This window comes from Limanda limanda, chromosome 4 (genome assembly GCF_963576545.1).
Source record: "Limanda limanda chromosome 4, fLimLim1.1, whole genome shotgun sequence".
NCBI classification, from domain to species: domain Eukaryota; kingdom Metazoa; phylum Chordata; class Actinopteri; order Pleuronectiformes; family Pleuronectidae; genus Limanda; species Limanda limanda.
This window is the reverse complement of record NC_083639.1, coordinates 30,378,040-30,400,344: the sequence shown is the minus strand read 5'-3', so window position 1 is coordinate 30,400,344 and position 22,305 is coordinate 30,378,040. Positions and strand designations below refer to the sequence as shown.

Below are 22,305 nucleotides of genomic sequence, written 5' to 3'. Positions count from 1 at the left end.
TTTAGACAGTATTTATCTATAACAGATTTTTTGTTTTTGTTTTCTCGTCTCCCATCTTTAGACATTATTTTTATGACCTGTCCCGTATCCAACCTCCAGGGGGCGGTTGAGACCCCATTTGTATTCAAAGTCTGTAACAGTCACATTTATATCTTTATGGATTTAGGGGTGTTTTCATTCAGTTGTTTGTTCATGTGTTTACTTGAGTATCTATTTGTTTGTGTGTATCAATTCATGTGTTTATTTATTTGAGTATTTATTCATATATATATATATATTTATTATCTGTCATCACCAGTTGTGATTGGACTGGTTTTGCGCATGGTCAGTTTTACCACCTCTCTCTCTCGCTCTCTCTCTCTCTCTCTCTCTCTCTCTCTCTCTCTCTCTCTCTCTCTCTCTCTCTCCCTCTCTCTCTCTCTCTCTCTTTCTCTCTTTCTCTCTTTCTCTCTCTCTCTCGCTCGCTCTCTCTCTCTCTCTCTCTCTCTCTCTCTCTCTCTCTCTCTCTCTCTCTCTCTCTCTCTCTCTCCCTCTCTCTCTCTTTCTCTCTTTCTCTCTCTCTCTCGCTCGCTCTCTCTCTCTCTTTCTCTCTCTCTCTCGCTCGTTCTCTCTCTCTCTCTCTCTCTCTCTCTCTCTCTCTCTCTCTCTCTCTCTCTCTCTCTCTCTCTCTCCCCCCATCCCTCCCTCCCTCCCTCCCTCTCTCCTCCTCTCCGGATGCGACGGTGCCCACGGCCGCCTGCTCCCCGCCTGCCTCGCCTCTTCCCCCGGCTCCAGCTCCAGGTAACAGCCGCTGTCTCCGCTTCAGCCTCCGCGGCCTGTCGGTGAAAACCCCCGCAGAGGATCCGTGTTTATTCCGGTTGGAGGCTGCCTGCCGGTCTGCCTGGATACCGGATCCATCCCCGGTGTTAACCTCCACCCCTCCATCCCTCCATCCCCCCCCTACCGGGGAAATCTGTGTTGCATTATCTTGCTCCTGCACGCGATCATCCGGTGACAGCGACTCGAGCTCCGATCCCAGTCCGTGTTATCAGCCTTCAGGTCGGGATGAGAGGGACGAGTTGGTCGGTGCTTATCTTCCTCCGGCTTATCCTGATAATATCTCTCACACACACACACACACACAAACATACACACACACACACACACACACAGACACACACACACAGACACACACACGGGGATGTGGTGCTCCAGGTTTTGGCACTTTGGCGCATCACAAGGTCACGGTGGTGCTGGTGATGGTGGTGCTGGTGGTGGTGCTGGTGGTGACATCACCGGGGTGAAAGCCCACCTCGCTCCCGGGATGTGATGGTGGTCGGTGCCTGTGTCAGTGCGACTTCATCCCGGAGCTTCTCCGGCAGCAGAGACACTGGAACCTGGAGCGTTTCCACCGGAGAAATGCAAAAGGAAACGTGTCCCCAGGCTGAGTGAGAGGAGGAGGACACGTTATAGTGTTGTTATTACAGTGTTGTTGTTATTACAGTGTTGTTGTTATATCAGTGTTGTTAGGTAGATTCTACAGATTGTGACTGTTGGTTGAAACCTGCGAGCTTGATGCGCACGGACGAGGTTCACACCCAGGAGGTGTGAACCCTGCAGACCCTGGGTGGAGTCGATCCTCTGAATGGTGTTATATTAGAATATAGTGTGTGTGTGTGTGTGTGTGTGTTGGGGAGTGTACAGGGCCGGATTAACTACCCAGGGGGCCCCAGCACACATTTTGTATTTTCCTCCATGTTTTCTCTGGAGGATCTGCATGTGTCACCATCACATTTGATGCTGTTGTGATCGAGTCGGTGCAGAAAACCTCTCGCTGCATGTGTGATAAACTCCGAATCCGATTCTCTGGATTTTTACCTGCAGGTCACGTCTGAACACGACTCAATTGGAGCAGTACCACCAGAAATCAAGAGAGGGCAGTGTCGCCAATAGTTCAAGTGAGACACGAGGGAGAAGCTTTAACTTTGGTGGAGGAGAGAAAACTGCAGGCGTCTATGTTGGGGACTCAATAAGACTTTTCATAACTTTGAATTCATTCTTCAGCGTTGTGTTGAACCCTAAATGATTCATCCGCTAGAAAAACATTTTCTGACTTTAACGGAAATTAAACCCTGATAGTAGAATATTTATACTTTAGTCACAGACCAGTTGTATTTAACGATACATAATCAAACTAACTGAAGGAATAATGCTCTTAAAATATTGTGATAATTAAAGTTAGGACTCCCTGCTGCTGGTTCACAGTGAAGTTGGGGACTTTGGGGACTTTGGGGGAGTTCTGGGGGAGTTCTGGGGGAGTTCTGGGGTGTGTGATCCAGCTCGGGTGTCGTTACAGACCAGGAAGTGGATGTGTTTCAGATTCAAGATCTGATTTTAACTCTGCCTTGGCCTCAACAGACAGAAGCTGCAGGGACGACTGTGATGAGACGAGAAGGGAAATGGAAAACGGTGACGACCAAGGTGATTTGTCTGTGATCCTGTTTTTAATCAGATCAGGTTTAAATGGTCAGAATCTCTCTTTTTAAAAACTGTTTTTAAATGTCTTCCTGTCCCTTGTTGTTGATTCAGAATGATCTTTATTCTCAGTGATGTCACAGAGAGTTTGGTGAAGAGATGAGCTCATCGAACACATTTCGATGGAATCCTCTTTCAACGCCGTAGAGCTCCGGGAGCTGCGTGGCGGAGGAGGCCGGGTCACGGCGCCCTGGACAGCGGTCGCAGTGGGCAGCTCCGCCCGAGGCTTCGAGAACGGATCCTACCAGGAGGACGAGGAGCAGAACCAGCACCAGCAGGAGGAGGAGGAGGAGGTGGAGGAGGTGAGCTGCCCGCCTTCAACTTCAGGCAACAGCAAGGTCAGTTTGGTGTCTTTCTACAAGTCTACAAGTCTATCGCCCCCTGGTGGTTGGCTGCCTTACATGCCATGATCCCTGCCTCCTCCATGTTAACAGATGGGACATGGACCAAACTAAACTCAAAGATGGATTCTGTCATTGTAGGTTGTTCTCAGTATCAAACGGATTCATGTTTAAGTCTCCATGTTACTGGTCAAAATGGTTTTGATTAGTTATTTAATGATGTTTTAATGTTGCGAAACTTCATGATTGATATCTCATACTGTGTCATGATTGGTCGACGGGACCTCGTTACCACGGGTCATCATTTTAGTTTTAAAATGGAAACTGTTTGCTGAGCATGAAGAAAAAAAAATATTTGTTTCATCAGTTAATTGAATCTTTGGTTTAACTCATTGGGACTGAAATATTTAATAGCGCCTTTTACTCACTGATGTACGTGGCTGTTATATATAAATTAGGATCTCATTCCTCCCTTCTTCCTTCCTTCTTCCTTCCTTCTTCCTTCCTTCCTTCCTTCCTTCCTTCCTTCCTTCCTTCCTTCCTTCCTTCCTTCCTTCCTTCCTTCCTTCCTTCCTTCCTTCCTTCCTTCCTTCCTTCCTTCCTTCCTTCCTTCCTTCCTTCCTTCCTTCCTTCCTTCCTTCCTTCCTTCCTTCCTTCCTTCCTTCCTTCCTTCCTTCCTTCCTTCCTTCCTTCCTTCCTTCCTTCCTTCCTTCCTTCCTTCCTTCCTCCCTCCCTCCCTCCCTCCCTCCCTCCTTCCTTCCTTCCTTCCTTCCTTCCTTCCTTCCTTCCTTCCTTCCTTCCTTCCTTCCTTCCTTCCTTCCTTCCTTCCTTCCTTCCTTCCTTCCTTCCTTCCTTCCTTCCTTCCTTCCTTCCTTCCTTCCTTCCTTCCTTCCTTCCTTCCTTCCTTCCTTCCTTCCTTCCTTCCTTCCTTCCTTCCTTCCTTCCTTCCTTCCTTCCCTCCCTCCTTCCTTCCTTCCTTCCTTCCTTCCTTCCTTCCTTCCTTCCTTCCTTCCCTCCCTCCCTCCCTTCCTTCCTTCCTTCCTTCCTTCCTTCCTTCCTTCCTTCCTTCCTTCCTTCCTTCCTTCCTTCCTTCCTTCCTTCCTTCCTTCCTTCCTTCCTTCCTTCCTTCCTTCCTTCCTTCCTTCCTTCCTTCCTTCCTTCCTTCCTTCCTTCCTTCCTTCCTTCCTTCCTTCCTTCCTTCCTTCCTTCCTTCCTTCCCTCCCTCCCTCCTCTCAGCATCAGCATCAGGAGCTCTGCCCTCAGTCCTACGATGAGGAGGAAGGAGGAGGAGCGCAGGAGGACGGAGGTCAGGACTTCACCGAGATCAACCCGGCCGACGACCACTCGGCGGATTACGGCTTCGTCTTCGCCCTGGTGTTCCTGGTGAGCGGGATCGTCCTGGTGGTCATCGCCTACACCATCCCCAGGGAGGCCAGAGTGGACCCGGACTCGGTGTCGGCCCGGCAGATGGAGAAGCTGGAGATGTACTACGCCCAGCTGGGCTCCCACCTGGACAAGTGCATCATCGCGGGCCTGGGCCTGCTGACCCTGGGGGGGATGTTCCTGTCCGTGCTCCTCATGGTGTCCATATGCCGCGGCGAGATGTACCGGCGTCGGGCGGCGTTCGTACGACCCAAGAGGACTTACGGCTCCATCAACCTGAGGATGAAGCAGCTGGCGACAGGAGAGGCCGGAGAGGGCGGGGACGGAGGGGAGGAGTTCCTGGTGGAACCCGCAGAGACTCGGAATAACATCCAGCCGGGAGCGAGCCGGGACTCCAAATCTGAACCGGTCAGAAACCCTCCGAGTGCTTCTTCTTCCTCTTCTTCTTCTTCTTCAGCTGCTGCACACGGACTCAACTAGCCGTGCGTCACCGTGCCGCCTTCCTCCGAGGGAGCGCTCGGCTGCAACACGGGGGATGCAAAATGGTGCAGATCCCCCATTTGTGCCGAGAGAAGCTCGTCCCCGGCACAAGACTTTGGGCTGCAGCAGCCCGGCTTCAACCCAGCAGTGTGGGATGAAGGTAAACCGAGTTAATGGGTTATTTATTCTCACCGATCGCATAAGGGATGTAGAACGAGGGAGGCCGGACCCACAGCAGCAGAGTGGTGAGCGCTGAGAACAGCCTGGTCGTACATCACAGATTAGAGCTGCTGTAGAAAGCCTTGTATGTTTGGAGGTTTACAGGAACAAGCACATTGACTGAACCTGGTGGTCGGGCGAACACAGAGAGTTAGACCAACACTTCACTGAGAGTCTGGTGTTCCATACTCAGATCCAAACATGTTTTCAATCCTGATCACAAGATTCACACAGATGTTAAATATGAGGTTTGTGATGCTGCTGTGAAAATCACTGGAAATCAACGTGAGTCACTGGACAGCAAATGTTGTTTCATTATGTTATAAAGTAAATGTGAAGCTGTGGTGCTCACTGGCCTGCAAATACACTGAGGCAGCATTTAAACAAACAATATTTCACTCCCCTTGTGACATTTACACTCATCACCAGCATCAGAGATAAACAAACAATAATCATTTTAAAGTTTATCCAGTTTAAATCTGCATTAAGCAACGTTTCGGATTCATAGGACGACTCAGTGAATTGGAAAAGAACCAACGATTGTTCTCGTCTCAGAGCTGTGATCAAACTGCTGGTTTCACATCGAGGTTTGGATTCATTCACTCTCTTCTTGTTATATTGTCAGTTATATATTTTTCATAAAAGTATGAATTTAGCTCAAAATATGAGGATCTCCCATCTTTTGTCTCAGAACATGAGGACCTCATTATGACTTCATTCCTGATATATAACACATAACTTTTATCGTATTAGTTTGATCTCAAATTTTTTGTGAAAATAACAAAATCCTTCTCTGGAGAAATTAAATTAAAATGGAATTTTCTCAATTTGTTTCCGGACATTGCTCCTCTCACTTACAACCCAGATACCTGAAGATGAACAAATCGATAAATAAGTGAAAAACCTAGAAAATACAAATACTGGCAACTCTGCTTAGTCTCTAAATTTAGTGCAACACGCTGAACACGTCTTAAAAGTTTACAAATGTAACAAGAAAGTTGGAAAGTTGGCAGAGTGAGTTTCTGTTTTGGGATTTTTTTGCCTCTTTGGTGAAAAATTGCTTAATGCAGCTTTAACCTCTTGTATTTAATTTACCTCTTAAAATGCCTGAGGAGCAGCAGCAGTTCAATTCACCAACAATACAAACAGGGTTTTTTTAAATATGGATGCAGAGACAAGTGGGAGGAGACAATGAGCGAAGTGAAAGGGTGACATACATTACCCAGAAGGCACCAGGAGAGCTCTTCCTCCTCATCTGTATTTTGTTTCTTTTTTTTAACCAAACACCAGATTTTGCCTTTTAACCAAACACCAGATTTTGCCACAAATCCATTTAGTTTTTCTAACAGTGGAAATAAGACGAAGGTAAAAATATCACTCGAGGAGCTTAAATCCGTTAAAGAGAATTATGAGAGAAGAGACAGTGAGGAAAAAGTGACGCAGAGGTGTAAACGTCGGCTCCTCACTTATTTAACACTTTCACTGAAGGTCGTGAATCAAACACAAGCAGCAAAATCTCCAAACGATCACGTCTCATTTCTCGCGTCTCATCCTGCATCGCTCAAAACTGTTGAAAGCTGAAATGAATCTGAAAAGTCCATAAAAACATAATTGAGGTCTGGACAATAGGTAGAAAAATAGCAGTGGCTTCCTTTAGGTGTTGTGTGTCTTTGTCTCTATCTGACTGATGCTCAGCCATTAACATGGAGAAGAAGCTGGTTTCCACTGAACCTTTAATGACGCACTTATTTGTATTATATGTAAACAGATGTTATTTATGTCATGTGAGGATACACAAAGCCTTAATGAGTAAACACACACTGTAAAGTCTATATACACAAATGTTATTACGCTTATGTATTAAAGTCTGTATAGTGAGCCAATTAGCCAAGGGTAATGTAGCCACACACACACACACACACACACACGCACACACACACACACATGCTAACTCTGAGCTCTTTATTAAAGTATGTACCAGATTCACAGAACAAATATGCTGTAAATACACATGTATACGTTTCGGATGTGGAGGACTAGCAAAAGCTAAAAAGCTCAGAAACCAAAATGCGCAGCGCAGGTATGAAAATTAGGAAACCTCATCACGGCCTGAATTTTGATAATTTCTTCATTTAAGTTGAGATTAATTTATTAACAAACAACCATAGTAATGTAATATAATTAAATGGTTAGTAGATATTACGTGGAAAACAAAGGAAACCAGCAAAGAGCTCTAATCTGTTGATGATTCTCGTTGTGGAAACCATTTTTTCTCTAAATCAATTAACTGAGTGTCATTGTTATACTTTACTTTTTGATCAGATCATTTTATAGAATATAATAGAATAAATGTATTATTTGCTTTAAAAATGACTAAAATCATACATTTATATTTTTTGGTCGATCACCTAAATGTTGCAGCTCTAGTAGATAAAATGCAAACTGTAAATTAAATGTGGTTTAACCACAATATTCTGCAGGAAATTAATTTCCCCTCAAACTCATTTACTTGGTGATAATGTATAAAAAAAGAGTATAGAACAGTATTATTTGGTGGAGATGTTTAAATATATAATGAGGACCAGGGATGTTTCTTATTGGTCGAAAATGTTCGATCTTCTCTGGCGCAGCTCGTGAACCTGGTGATGTCACTGGACGGTCACGGGTTCGATCCCTGCACCCGTCTGTCTCTGCTGATGTGTCCTTGAGTAGGTTTCATGCATCAGGGCCTTTCAGCTGCTGACACCTGCTATCAAACAAATAGAATAAAAAGAGCACAAAGCTATCGTCCTCTCAGTCAGATCCATATCAATAGATAATATTAATCCTGAACTTCTTCTCAAAACAAAACATTTCCCTGCTGTTGTCGGTTTTGCTCACCAGGTCAAGTTGTTGTTTCCGAGGTCGTTCCATCATTGAAGCCTGTGTTTGGTGCAGGATTATGTGGCTGACGGATGTTCCCGGCTTCTGTTCTCATGTGGTTCGCTCGCTCCACCTCAGCTCAGCTCAGTTTCTCTCCGCACAGATCTGGATTTTCTGACTCTGCGTTTTCAAACCAGATTCCCACTGTTACTCTGAAACAAGCAGCGCCTTGCGTTCAGGCACGGCTGTTGAGGTCGAGCACAAAGAATCCATTCACAGAAACAGCTGCGTGGAGATTTAAAATGTCTTGTTTTATTGCTGATTCTTATTTCGAGTGACGTACAGACACCGCTGCAGCCGCTTAGATCTGCAGATCAAGCTTCCTGTGATCTCAGCCTGAGTGAGAAACCAGATGAGAGGTGATGGGAGTCAGAGGAGGTTTCTGTGTGAGCGGGAAGTCGATGCAGGATGACGTGAGCGGATTCCTGAAGAGATGCATGTTTAACTTGTGAGGGAAGACGAGTTGTGACTGTGCATGAAGCTGAAGACTTTGAACGACTCATTCAGGTTCACGCACACACTCGCCTCCAGGCAGGACGAGAGGAAACAGACACGACTCGGATTAAGGTTCGAACCAGCGTGAAAAAGAGTCGAGTCCCTTTTCCTGCTTCAGGCTGCAGGTCCTCGTGTTGGATTTGATGTTGTGGAGAGCGATTGTGTTGTGTTTTATGTCGTTTGTGTGTGCAGCAGTTTCACAGACATTTTACAAGTAGATACAAACTCTGGGTTAAAACATCGTAGAAAGTCTCTGTAACCCATTATCTGTGGAAGTAGATCTACAGACTCTGTAGTTTCTCATCATCACCACGACGATCGTCCTAATTCTGGGAAATGAGGGCGTGTCTCGGTCCAAGCTCAAAGCTTTAGAAGACAAATGATGAAGCCGTTTCTTTCCAGCCTCTATGGAAGGTCTCTGTCGTCTGGTACTGATCCATCCTGCTCTTGCTTCCCTTCATCAGACTGAGGGTCGGCAGCTGGAGTCAGTGAAGCCAGAGAGGAAAGTGTAACGTCTCCGTCTCTCACATAAGGTCAACGAGCAGGAAATCATTTCGGAGGAAAAGAGCAAATCCACGTTCCGCTTCTTCTGCGACGTGTTTGAATGTCAAGACCAAAGTCGAGCAGCTCGGCTGAAGACGGAGAAAAACAATCTTTATTCTGTCGGCAGCGCGATGAATCCGTTACCATAGAAATAGTCTATTTATATCAAGGATGGCTGGTGGATCAGTTCTCGGATGACATAGAAAGTCCTTGTGAGGACGTGGCTGCAGAGGACGCTCGTCTTGGGTTTTTAATCCAACTCATCCAGAGGTGGACGTAGATGTGCTCCATATGTAGATGTATTCCCCCTTATCTCAGCTGCATCTCTGTACGACATATATTATTACAAAATAACATATTGAAGAAAATACAGTTCTTAGATTTTGCGAATAAAGTTGTGATATTACCAGAATAAAGTTACAATTCAAGTATCTATAATTATGACTTTTTCTCATAATTTTGCAACTTTCATCTTGTAAAAGTTATTTTGCAGTATTGTAAAATTCTGACTTCATATATGATTGTGTGTCCGACAAAGATTTACCCTTAAATTATTATGTTAATATAAAATATAGAAAAAGCTTGTGATCTATATCTTCCATGAATTTACCAAATTACAGAAGAAAGGATTTAGATTTTTCCATTTGGTGGATTTGTTACAGCTCTTCTGGTTCAAGAAGCCGGGGATCATGGGTAATATCCAGCGTTCAGACACGGAGCCAAACAGAATGAATCACCACATGTGGCTTCAGGGGGCGCTGTTGCTCAGTAACGGCTACATAGTGTTGTTTTAAATTGTTTGTTTAGGATTACTTTCTGCGGACGTCAACAGAACCTCAGAGCTGCACCTGAACGTGTCTTTAAATACACAAACAGTGAGTTTTTCTGATGAGTCAAACTACCAGCGTCATCTCCCTCCCTCCCTCCCTCCCTCCACACTGAAGGTCAAAGGTCGGCCGCAGCAGCAGTGTTCCTGCAGCTGTTTGGGATTCAGTCCTTTACTCAAGGACTCTTCAGCGGAGAGCACGGCGTCGACCCCGAGCTTCGAGTCATTAATCACGTCTCATCCTGCTGCTTGAGAGAAAAACTCCAGTAAAGGTCGAACAGGGCAGTGAAAACACACATCCTGTAACATCCAACAACCCACAGCCCACAGAGAAAATATATAAGGAAATACCCGTTTATATTTAGAGTAAACAGAGTGGTGGTCGTCTGTCTTCACAGGCTGGAGCTGGATGCTTCCCTTCATGTACAGATGCAGTGTGCACAGATAAAACACGCAGCCGTAGCATTTTACTCCGAGACTCGATGAATGTACAAGTTAATGCAGGAGGTGTTTTGCGTCGTGGCGACATCACGGAATCTGGTGAGGAAACAAACAGTCAGAGGAGCTCAGTGGGAAAACTATTGTATAAACATTCATGTTGTTTTTTAAATCATGTCCTGAGTATACAGAGTTGATAAACGTAGATTAAGAGATGAAGGGATATTTCACACCGGAGAACAGTCAAAATTCTAAAAACATTAAAATTTCCGTCTTGCAAAACCGAGAAAGAATCTGTAGCTGGACAGCAGCAGATGTTTTAGCTGAAGAATCGACTGAAACGTCCGACTCTTGGTTGCAGGACCAAGTTCCAGAATTAAATTCTACATCGTTTGGAAGCTCTGAGTCGTCTGGTTCTATCTGTGCAAAGAGCTTTAGGATCGTTTCACTGCAGCAGCCGTCGTCAGAGAGTTCGTTCAGACGGCTTAAGATGGTTCCTGCAAAGACAAACTTAAAAGTTCCTTCCTACGAAGTACAAGTTTGGTTCCGTTGGTTTTTGGTTGTAAAACTAAAAGACTAAGACAAAGACTTTCAGCCTCTTTCAGCTGCCGACGCTTAAAGAATTCAAATGTCAAGTGTTTAGAAAATCAAAACTATTCTGTCCAGGTGAAATATCGCTTTAAAAAAAGAAAACAGAGTGAACTGACTCATATTAAAGTTTATGAAATGTATGAAAAGAATGAAGAAATATTCGTATTGTTATTCTGTGGCCTGAGAAAGATGTTGTTTGACTGTTTGTGGATCGAAGATGTGAAACTTTTACAATCAGTGAACGTGACGTTTAGCACAGAACAAAAGGCTCAGTGAACATTAAAGGGATATTTCACTTTTATATCGAAGCAGTTTTCTACCGTTTCTCCTCCTGATAAAAGAAAAGAATCAAAGTGAAGAGCACAGTTACTGTTCAGTGTCGTTTCAATATCATCGTCGTCTGACCTGTGTTCCTTTTGTCATTTTATATTACAAATCAACTGCGCCCAGATATATTCCTCTTTAGATCAAACAAGGATGAATGTAGGAGTTTTGAATGTCCAATTAAATAAATATTCTCGCTATAGAAAGTGATCAAACATATATAAATATATCAGTGTGGGCGGGCCCGTCTTTTATCTGTGGTCGACTCTCTTGGTGGAAGCGAGCGCTGCTTCGTGTGCTTCAGGTCCTGAACCTGCATGTTTTTCACGTGTGACGCTGTAAAAACGCTGTTTTTAAATATGATTTTCTTAACGTGAACAATAAAAACAAATCTGTTTTGCTGTTGTTTTTAATCTGCTGTTCTCTCTGGTCGTTTCTCTCATAGTTCAAAGTAGAATTTGTGTTTATTGATTTAAGATTTAAAAGAGGACAAGGAGCCAAACGGAGCTCCTCAAGGAGATCGTTCCAAAAGGTACAAAAGGAAAGTATAAGTAGAAACTAAAGAATCCTTCCAAACTATATCCACAGATCCTAATTTTATTTCAGTTAAAACGTAACATTTTTGTTAATTCATGGTGTTTCGATTAATTTGTATATATAAATCTCTATAATGTAAAACAGTTCAACAGCAGCTCAAACTATACAAGAATATTCTCTCATATATGTAATAAAGCAAAAGTCAAAAAATTAATAGAATGTAGCCGGTGGACATGGACGGGTTATTATAACTGTCAAATAAATCTGATGGAGTACTTTCCTCCAATTAAAGTTAGGTAGTATAAAACATGTAAGATCAAAGTACGCAATCAAAGTATCTCTGCATCATATGAAGTATTGTAGTAAATGTATGAGCACTTCAGAGAAATGAAAATGAAGAGCAAGGGAAGATAGATCGGCTGAAAGTGAAAAACCACATCAGCCCAGAGCGAGGACTCCCTGTGGTGCCTGCCACTGGATCTGTTTACCTCCCAGCATGCACTGGGAAAAGCAAAGAGACCTGTGGAGGTGGTGGTTGTTTGTCTGCGACCTGCAGGGAAATACAAATGTGAAGAGCTGAAAGTGATGAGAGGAGCTGCAGTGTAAATAGAAATAAATAATTGGTTTGAGGCCGATAAATAAATGACAAAGTGTTAAAGAGGAAAGTCACTGTGAGAAAAACAAAAGAATAGGAATGAATTAAAGAGGGCGAGAGTTAAACGACAGAAGAAATAGAGGATGAATAACATCTGCCTCATAGAGGAGGTAGAGGACGGGTGATAAAGTGAAAGGAGAGACACAGGAAAGGAAGGAAAGAAAGATGGAGACGAAAAGACATGAAAGAACAACATCGATTCAGAAATAGAGACGAAGAAGAAGACGTAGAAAAAGAAGAGACCAGAACATAAAGTCTGAGATTTTTATTTTGACATCTCTCATCATCCTTGTTTTTAAATGAACAACAATCCAAACTGAAAAAAACAAGTTTCAATCTTTTCTAACAAGTTTGCAAAACACAAGCTCGAGAAAACGTCCTCATGGATAAATTACAAATATGAGATGTGGTTTATTGTGATGAGGATCTAACGTTAGACGCTGAGGAGGTTTTACTCTGAAGGACTGAGTAGGTGAGGAATCACTTCCTTCCCGCTCTGATAATTAACATGTTTTCTCTGTTTCAAAATATGTCTCAAGACAAAAAAACAATTATGATCGCTTGTGTTATTATTGAACACGGATCTTCGGCGTTCTTCCACGCGAGCTCTAAACACATTAGTTCTATGAAATGAACGCATCCCAAAACAAGAAGGAAAAGGTTTCTTCTCAAACCCCGGAGGAGAGAAGAGGAGCAGGAAGCTGCTGCTACATGAACATGTCGTCATAACCAGGAGGAGGCAAGTGGTCCGGGTCCGGCCTGGAACAAAATAATAAAAAGACACATTTTCATTTGTCAACTTTAAAACATTGAACTTGTTTATTTCTCTTAAGTGTTTTCGTCCGACACCAAAAACTGTCCGACAGAACTTTGAGTTTCGAGTATCTCATTAAAAACTGCGTCGAGATAACCGGAACACAAATAAAATCCACAAATCTTCATTTCATGAGATGCCACTGAGGAGTCGGAGCCATTTCTGATCACATTTGATTGTTGACAACAAAGTTCAACAGGACAACCTGAAGGACATCGATAAGAGTAGAGATGGTCAAATACGTTCCCACAAATCAAATGTTGCTTTCTCATTTTTAATTATTAGGTTTATGTAAAACAAGAATCGTGAATAATCATTTAAGTGTGGTGTATAATTCCCGTCTTTTGTCTCACGGTCTTATATAAAAACACGATGCTGCAAATCCTTTATCTCTGTGCCGAGCGGCTAAAGCTGTCACTCATTGTTAATACTAATTGTGAATTAATGGTAGGACATAAAAAAAAAAAAGACTCATTGTCCTGTTTGTGTTTGTGTCTCTGCAGCTGGTGTCTGTCTGAGAGTTTTTGTATTTTCAACAGAGTGATACATCGTCTCTCTCTCTCTCTCTCTCTCGCTCATCACGTCAGATGCAGGAAAACATCAGTTTATGTTATAAGTGAACGACCAGAGGGAGGAGTGTGTGTGTGTGCGTGTGTGTGTTTGTGTGTGTGTGTGTGTGTGTGTGTGTGTGTGTGTGTGTTTGTGTGTGTGTGTGTGTGTGTGTGTGTGTGTGTGTGTGTGTGTGTGTGTGTGTGTTTGTGTGTGTGTGTGTGTGTGTGTGTGTGTGTGTGTGTGTGTGTGTGTGTGTGTCTCACCCTGATATGCCTCGTCCGAGTGGTCCAACCGGGAGGTAGCGAGCTCTTGGGGGATGGAACCCGGGAGGCAGGATGTCCGGTATCGGGTCAAAACCAGAGCGAGGATACCCCGACCTCAACGGGTCGAATATCATCCCGCCACGGCCATGAGTCCTGGGGGGGGGGGGGGGAGAGGACGTTATGCTTTCATCAGCGTTTCTTTGTCTGCGAGACGAATCAAAAACTACCGAAGTGATTTTCTATGATGACATGAAACTGAGGTGGAGACTGAACAGACTCTGCAGCCGCGGTTCAGTAATCCCCTGCTGTCTGTCCCTGGGACCACTTCATCTCAGATTAGAACCAAACTAGACTGACGCTTTAAAAATCAAGATTCACGGACGTGTAAATAATCTCCCGTGCAAACAATGATCTGTGGGGTTTATGGTGAAGGAGAGGGAGGAGCTCACCCAAAAGGATCCAGATCGGCTCCTCCTCCAACACCGAAGGGAGGACCCATGGGGTCAGGCCTGAAAACACACACAAAGACACACACGCAAACAGATATAATGTGATTTCCATGATTAATTATTCAATTCATTTATTTATCAAGGAAACTCACGACTGTTATTAATAACTCAAACTCCTAAATGTGAGGACATTTCGAATCATTCACAGTGAAGCACAGAGACAGCTTCCCTCTGGTGAGCGTAGAGAACTGTGGACTGAGATCTTCTGTGTGGTACGTTTCTCTGATATATTAAAAACTTCATGTGTTGCAGATCGTTCCTGTCGTCTCTCCCTCCATCTCTCCTCCTCCTCTCTTCTTTGTCTTTCCATCCTCCGGCTCCTCCGGCTGTTTTTCAAACTTTCTGTTCTCTGCGGCCCGGACTCAGTTTTTGATTAGTCACTCATCACTCCTCTGTCTCCGTGTATCGCAAGTTCACTCCCCCTCCTTCTGTCTCTCTCTCTCTCTCTCTCTCTTTTGGCTGACTCTGTCCCCATCTGTCACTGCTCTGATCTCATTCTTATCTCCCTCCCTTCCTCCCTCCCTCCCTCCTCACTCTGCGTCTCTCTGGGGACGAGGAGGCGACAGCAGCGAGGTCGATAAAGTGCTGACATCATCTCACATCTCATCTGATCGGGCCATGGCTAAGTGAGGAGGAGGAGGAGGAGGAGGAGGAGGAGGAGGAGGAGGAGAAGAGGAAGGAGGAGGAGGAGGAGGAGGAGGAGGAGGAGGAGGAGGAGGAGGAGGAGGAGGAGGAGGAGGAGGAGGAGGAGGAGGGGAAGAAGGAGGAGAAGGAGGAGACAGACAGAATCTCTCTCTTTCTGTTCTTGTGACATTTCAGTCAATGTTAAGTTTAGTTGTTTTCCAACATGAACTCCAGATAATGTCTGAACACTATCTGGAGTTAGTGTGAACAGCAGGTTGTCGGGTCCGACTCGTTCAAACAGGAGGGGCGGAGCCTGTAGAGCAGCAGGGGCGGAGCCTGTAGAGCAGCAGGAGGCGGGACATGACGTTTAAACTCTGCTGTGGACAGATCAGTGTTGTTGTTTCCAGCTCCTCCACACGGCGTCGGCCTCATCACCAGAAGATCTGGAATCTCCTCGTGTTTCCAAGTGGACGTCTTCGTCTTCTACGTGTCCGGCTCCTCGTCTTCATCTACGTGTCCGGCTCCTCTTCTTCATCCTGAGATCTTTGTGTTCTTCCAGTTTCACGTCCGTCTCACGTGTTTGTGTCCTCAACACGTCCACTCGCTCGCTGGGAAGTTTCCCTCAATGGAGACACGTCTCCAATCAGGAGACCACAGACACATTCACTCACACATCGATGCGTTGTCATGGGTTACCTTCCTGGAGACGGACCCTCACTTTAACTGAGCCCTGACCCAAAAGTCTGCTCCAATTGGGGACACAGCTTTTGTCCTCAGTTGGACCCACCGTCTCTAGATGACGGGTTGGGGGTCTGAAAGTTGTCCCCACTGAAACTCTGCCCTCATTTACTCGCTGAGGGCAGACTTCCTGTCTAGACTTCTAGAGGCATAACCCTAACCCTAACCCATAAACTTAGCATGTCCGGAGGAGTGTGTGTCTGAGTGTGTGTGTTTGTGTGTGTTTGTGTGTGTGAGTCTTTAGAGTGGCTTCAGCAGAACTCTGACTGTCCTTGAGTGGCTCAGCTAAAAGACGCCGGCAGCTCAGAGACGCTGATGGAGTCTGACGCCCGGGTGTGGACACCCTGTCCCAGGTGGACCGCTCTACGGACATGTCTACACACCACAGATCTACATGTGTGGTTAACGCTGGTTGTGTTGACTCGACATGATTAAAACAATGTGAGAATGTTTTGGTTCATTTCAAAGACGCAGCCAGATGAAGTGTGTGTCACCAGGTACCAGTGCGGCTGTGGTGCCGGGGGCGGTCGCCTGCTTGGCATGTGGAGGGGTTCGCTCCTTCTTCTTCTGTCCTCCTCTTCCTCCCTCCGGCTCCTCCTCTCTGTCCTCTGTCCCGTCGCTCTGTCCTGAGCTGGCAGCAGCTGAGTCCTCAGCTTCTCTGACAGACTGTCTAAGTCTTTGTAGACACTGAGGAAAAAGGAAACTTAAAATTAATGAAATATAAATAATGAAATGAATCTTAACAACTTTTGTGGTGGTGACTTCCACCGAGGAGGTTATGTTTTCACCCCAGTCTGTGGGTTAATGTTTGTTTGTCAGCAGGATTATGCAAAAACGACTTTACAAATTGATAAGGAAAATTAAAGTCATAGTTTGGGTCACGGGCTGAGACAGAACTCGTTCGGTTTTGATGTGGATCCAGGAATTTTGAATCACTTTCTTTAACATTGAGAGACGATTCATAATTCATGGATTTCATAAAAGAAACCAAAAATTTCCAGGCTCATTACGTCATCGTGACCTTTGACCACCAAGTGAAAACTGGACCGATTAGAGGAAACTCCCTAAAGGCAGATTAACGAAATCATGTCCAAGAGGCCGAAACCCTGTTTTGTTAGGCCACCGTGACCTTTGACCCCCCCAAATCTAATCAGTTAATCCATGAGTCCAAAGGAATATTTGTAGGCCCCCAGTCGGTCCTGAGATGTTGTGTTCACACAAGGATGGAACGGACTGATATTCATGAGTGTGTGCAACCTGGTGCAGAACCAACTGAAACCCCCGGATCCATCAGATGTGAATGTGGTGTCGTGAGGGGTCTGTTGGGTCTGGGTGCAGGAAGGAGATCTCCTGAGGGACACTCTCTCTCTCTCTGGAGACCTACCTGTCAAACGTGTGCAGCTGGTCAGCATCCACGTGATCGCTGACGTTCACCGTGAGGTCGGACACACTCTGCGTGCTGGAGTTCTGCACACACACACACACACACACACACACACACACACACACACACACACACACACACACACACACACACACACACACACACACACACACACACACACACACACACACACACACACACACACACACACACACACACACACACACACACACACACACACACACACGCAAACATGTTAACACACAAACGCAAAAGATCAATACATGTATACTGAATTCTGACAAACCAGGACAATGTGAAACTGAAGAGGTGGAAACCAGGGGTGTAAAGTAACGAATTACATTTACTCACGTTACTGTAATTGAGTAGTTTTTTCGTGTATTTTTTTAGTAGTTTTTGAAATGGGTCATTTTACTTTTACTTAAGTAGATTTTAACCGAAGTATTGTACTTTGCTACATTGACAATTACATCCGTTACTGAGTAAAAAAAAAGTATGACCCCTTGTCCTTTTATGCACCGTATAGGAGCGGCTCCCATCAAGTTGTTGGAAGTAACTAAGTAACTTTTACTTAAAGTACATTTAAAATGAACTACTTTTGACTTTTACTTGAGTAGATTTTAAGCTGGGTACTTTTACTTGTACTTAAGTAAAATTTCATCAAAGTAAAGGTACTTTTACTTGAGTACAATATTTCAGTACTTTTTACACCTCTGGTGGAAACACGGCAGAACTGCTTCAGGCCTGAAAACATTGTCTTTGCTGACCTCTGGTGGTCAGAGCAGGTTCTCGCTGAGATGCAATCATGTTCACACGCAGGGTCAACTATTCAGAGAATGCTGGTTATACAGGGACAGTGGGAAATTAATTTGGATTCATCTTAGAATATGAACTGAAACTCAAAACACTCATAACACTCAACAGAGTTATGAGTGTGTCAGCAGCAGAAGTGGACAAACGGAGTTGATCATCTCACACGGCTTTTTAAACACGGTCACATTTGGATTTTAACTGATTTAAAAATCGCAAAAGGTCAAGAGACATACAGAGCATCATGGGGGCATTCAACAATAATCATGGAATTTATAATTATTAATATTTGTAGCCATATAAACAGCTTTAGTGGGAATATTCTGTTTTTCAGAATAATATTTTTTGAAAGTAGACATAGTTATTAAACAGATAACCAGCCTCCACTCATCTCATCTTGGTGTGAGCTGTGTGAGTTGTGTTGTTGTTGTTGTAGGTGCGAGCTGTGTGAGTTGTGTTGTTGGTGTGAGCTGTGTGTTGTGTGAGTTGTGTTGTTGCTGTTGTTGATGTTTGTGTGAGCTTTGTGAGCTGTGTTGTTGTTGGTGTGAGCTGTGTTGTTATTGGTGTGAGCTGTGTGAGTTGCGTTGTTGGTGTGAGCTGTGTGTGTTGTGTGAGTTGTGTTGTTGCTGTTAGCTTTGTGAGCTGTGTTGTTGTTGGTGTGAGCTGTGTTGTTGTTGGTGTGAGCTGTGTGAGTTGTGTTGTTGCTGTTGTTGTTGTTGGTGTGAGCTGTGTGAGCTGTGTTGTTGCAGGTGTGAGCTGTGTGAGTTGTGTTGTTGTTGGTGTGAGCTGTGTGAGTTGTGTTGTTGCTGTTGTTGTTGTTGGTGTGAGCTGTGTGAGCTGTGTTGTTGCAGGTGTGAGCTGTGTGAGTTGTGTTGTTGTTGGTGTGAGCTGTGTGAGTTGTGGGAGCTGTGTTGTTGGTGTGAGCTGTGTGAGTTGTGTTGTTGGTGTTGTCGATGTTGGTGTGAGCTGTGTTGTTGTTGTTGTAGTAGGTGTGAGCTGTGTGAGTTGCGTTGTTGGTGTGAGCTGTGTGTGTTGTGTGAGTTGTGTTGTTGCTGTTGTTGATGTTTGTGTGAGCTTTGTGAGCTGTGTTGTTGTTGGTGGGAGCTGTGTTGTTATTGGTGTGAGCTTTGTGAGTTGCGTTGTTGGTGTGAGCTGTGTGAGTTGTTGGTGTGAGCTGTGTGAGTTGTGTTGTTGCAGGTGTGAGCTGTGTGAGTTGTGTTGTTGGTGTGAGCTGTGTTGTTGTTGGTGTGCGCTGTGCGACTTGTGTTGTCGTTGTTGTTGTTGTGGGTGTGAGCTGTATGAGTTGTATTTTTGTTGGTGTGAGCTGTGTGAGTTGTGTGAGCTGTGTTGTTGTTGGTGTGAGCTGTGTGAGTTGTGTTGTTGGTGTGAGCTGTGTGAGTTGTATTTTTGTTGGTGTGAGCTGTGTGAGTTGTGTGAGCTGTGTTGTTGTTGGTGTGAGCTGTGTGAGTTGTGTGAGCTGTGTTGTTGTTGGTGTGAGCTGTGTGAGTTGTGTTGTTGGTGTTGTCGATGTTGGTGTGAGCTGTGTTGTTGTTGTTGTGGTAGGTGTGAGCTGTGTGAGTTGCGTTGTTGGTGTGAGCTGTGTGTGTTGTGTGAGTTGTGTTGTTGCTGTTGTTGATGTTTGTGTGAGCTTCGTGAGCTGTGTTGTTGTTGGTGTGAGCTGTGTGAGTTGTGTTGTTGGTGTGAGCTCTGTGAGTTGTGTTGTTGGTGTGAGCTGTGTTGTTGTTGGTGTGAGTTGTGTTGTTGTTGGTGTGAGCTGTGTGGTTGTTGGTGTGCGCTGTGCAACTTGTGTTGTTGTTGTTGTTGGTGGTGTGAGTTGTGTGAACTGTGTGAGCTGTGTTGTTGGTGTGCGCTGTGCAACTTGTGTTGTTGTTGGTGGTGTGAGTTGTGTGAGCTGTGTGAGTTGTGTTGTTGTTGTTGTTGTGAGCTCACCATCAGGTTGAAGATCAAGCTGGAGTCGACAGTGATGGCTTTGAGCAACAGTTGTGTGTCGCTGTCGCTGCCTTGATATCTCAGACTGTACAACTCCTTGTTGCTGCTCCAGCCGACAGGAAGCAGCTCGGACTTCTTATCAGTGCTGAGGGGCTGTGCAGAGAGGGAGACACACAACGAGAGGGAGACACACAATAAAGACAATATGAAGAGAGGGAGACACACAACGAGAGGGAGACACACAATAAAGACAATATGAAGAGAGGGAGACACACAACGAGAGGGAGACACACAATAAAGACAATATAAAGAGAGGGAGACACACAACGAGAGGGAGACACACAATAAAGACAATATAAAGAGAGGGAGACACACAACGAGAGGATATAGAGAGAGGGAGACAGACAATAAAGACAATATAAAGAGAGGGAGACACACAACGAGAGGATATAGAGAGGGAGACACACAATAAAGACAATATAAAGAGAGCGAGAGAGAGAGTATAAATAAGAGAGACAAATAATATATAAAGAGAGGGAGACACACAACGAGAGGGAGACACAATAAAGACAATATAAAGAGAGGGAGACACACAATAAAGACAATATAAAGAGAGGGAGACACACAACGAGAGGGAGACACACAATAAAGACAATATAAAGAGAGGGAGAGAGAGAGAGTATAAATAAGAGAGACAAATAATATCTAAAGAGAGGGAGGAGTGGGTTAGCTAGCTGCAGATGACATGGCAGGTTTTACAGTTATTATAACTACGTGTATAATTAATTAAACTTGATCAGTGTTAAACAACCTGTTAAATCAAATATAAAACACGTGTTAAACTGTCTCGGTCCAGTTTACACACACAAGCTAAAGCTAATCCGAGCTGCGCAGAAGACACGTTAGCGAGCTCAGGATCCCCTTTGGAAAAAGTTAGAATTTAAATTCTGACTTTAGGAAAATGAGTCGTCATCAAATTCCAAACGGATCGAGTTCATCAGCCCGGATGATGGAGATCTACTTTTCTATTCGGCGTGAGGATATCTCACAAACAAGCAGGTGTTGAGATGAAGAATCAGATTAACATGAACTCCATCGTGCGACGAGCGGTTCGAGCAAAAGTTGTTGAAACCGAATTATGGATCACGAACAGGCCAATGTCACATGACGTCAATAAACACACAGACGTTAACCGATATTCACCGCGACGTGAATCGGTTGTATCGGGACCGGAGTCTGGAGCGGAGTGTCTCACCACGTCCCCGGAGCCCACGCAGCGCAGGCCGCTCCGGATCATCTCCCAGTGGACGAAGCACACCGCCGCGTCCTGAGGGCAGCTGATGCCGCCGGAGACACAGGTGAACAACACCTCCAGACCCGCCATGATCCCTCCGAACCCGGGCTCTAACGCAGTGAGGGCTAGCTAGCTCAGTAGTGTCAGCGGCAGGTCGGAGAGGCACTTCCGGTGTCAACAGAAACTGCCACTGCTATGTGGAGGCAGATGCCTTTGATGCCAGACTGTTTGGAGGCAGATTCCTTTGATGCCAGTTGGAGGCAGATGCTTTTGATGCCAGACTGTTTGGAGGCAGATGCCTTTGATGCCAGACTGTTTGGAGGCAGATGCCTTTGATGCCAGACTGTTGGAGGCAGATGCCTTTGATGCCAGACTGTTTGGAGGCAGATGCCTATGATGCCAGACTGTTGGAGGCAGATTCCTTTGATGCCAGTTGGAGGCAGATGCCTTTGATGCCAGACTGTTGGAGGCAGATGCCTTTGATCCCAGACTGTTTGAGGCAAATGCTTGAGGCCATACTGTTGGAGGCAGATGCCTTTGATCCCAGACTGTTTGAGGCAGATGCCTTTGATGCCATACTGTTTGGAGGCAGATGCCTTTGATGCCAGACTGTTGGAGGCAGATGCCTTTGATGCCATACTGTTTGGAGGCAGATGCCTTTGATGCCAGACTGTTTGGAGGCAGATGCCTTTGATGCCAGACTGTTTGGAGGCAGTTGTTACTTGTGATGTGTCCTTTCGTGTTGAGGCTTCGAAGCGTGTGTCGAGTAAATCCAGGAAGATTTTTGTGAAGCGCGTATCGAGGCTTGTGTTGATGTCGTATGTGGTGACGATCAAAGCCTCGCGAGCCGGACGCAATGCCCCCCCTCACATGTTGTGGACTTGGTACTTAAAATAAAGAAAACTGCCTAAAACCCAGCACTGCGGAAAAGTTATTTTTTAAATGCAAAAAGGAATAAAATGAATAAAATTTTGCCCCTATTTCACATGTTACATGTTGTCTTTAGTCACACAAGCACATTCACATCACAGCCCTCTGCCCAATTTGTTTTCCACTTGCCCTTTTGACCCCGCCATTG

The 22,305-nt window shown here is 44.9% G+C and overlaps 2 protein-coding genes across 2 annotated transcripts; one reads left to right on the top strand and one right to left on the bottom strand.

The window, feature by feature from the left end:
- The first annotated feature begins 2,636 nt into the window (after positions 1 to 2,636).
- tmem74b (transmembrane protein 74B) lies at positions 2,637 to 4,718 on the top strand. Its single transcript, XM_061070034.1, has 2 exons — positions 2,637 to 2,852; positions 4,092 to 4,718. The coding sequence occupies exons 1-2, from the start codon at positions 2,637 to 2,639 to the stop codon at positions 4,716 to 4,718; spliced, it is 843 nt and encodes a 280-aa protein (XP_060926017.1).
- Positions 4,719 to 12,518: 7,800 nt separating this feature from the next.
- On the bottom strand, positions 12,519 to 21,381 carry psmf1 (proteasome inhibitor subunit 1). The gene is made up of 7 exons (XM_061069694.1): positions 21,189 to 21,381; positions 19,934 to 20,086; positions 17,153 to 17,235; positions 16,270 to 16,455; positions 14,347 to 14,406; positions 13,898 to 14,050; positions 12,519 to 13,027 (listed from the first exon to the last, which is right to left on the bottom strand). The coding sequence occupies exons 1-7, from the start codon at positions 21,315 to 21,317 to the stop codon at positions 12,976 to 12,978; spliced, it is 816 nt and encodes a 271-aa protein (XP_060925677.1). The 5' UTR covers positions 21,318 to 21,381; the 3' UTR covers positions 12,519 to 12,975.
- Between the last annotated feature and the right edge of the window lie 924 nt (positions 21,382 to 22,305).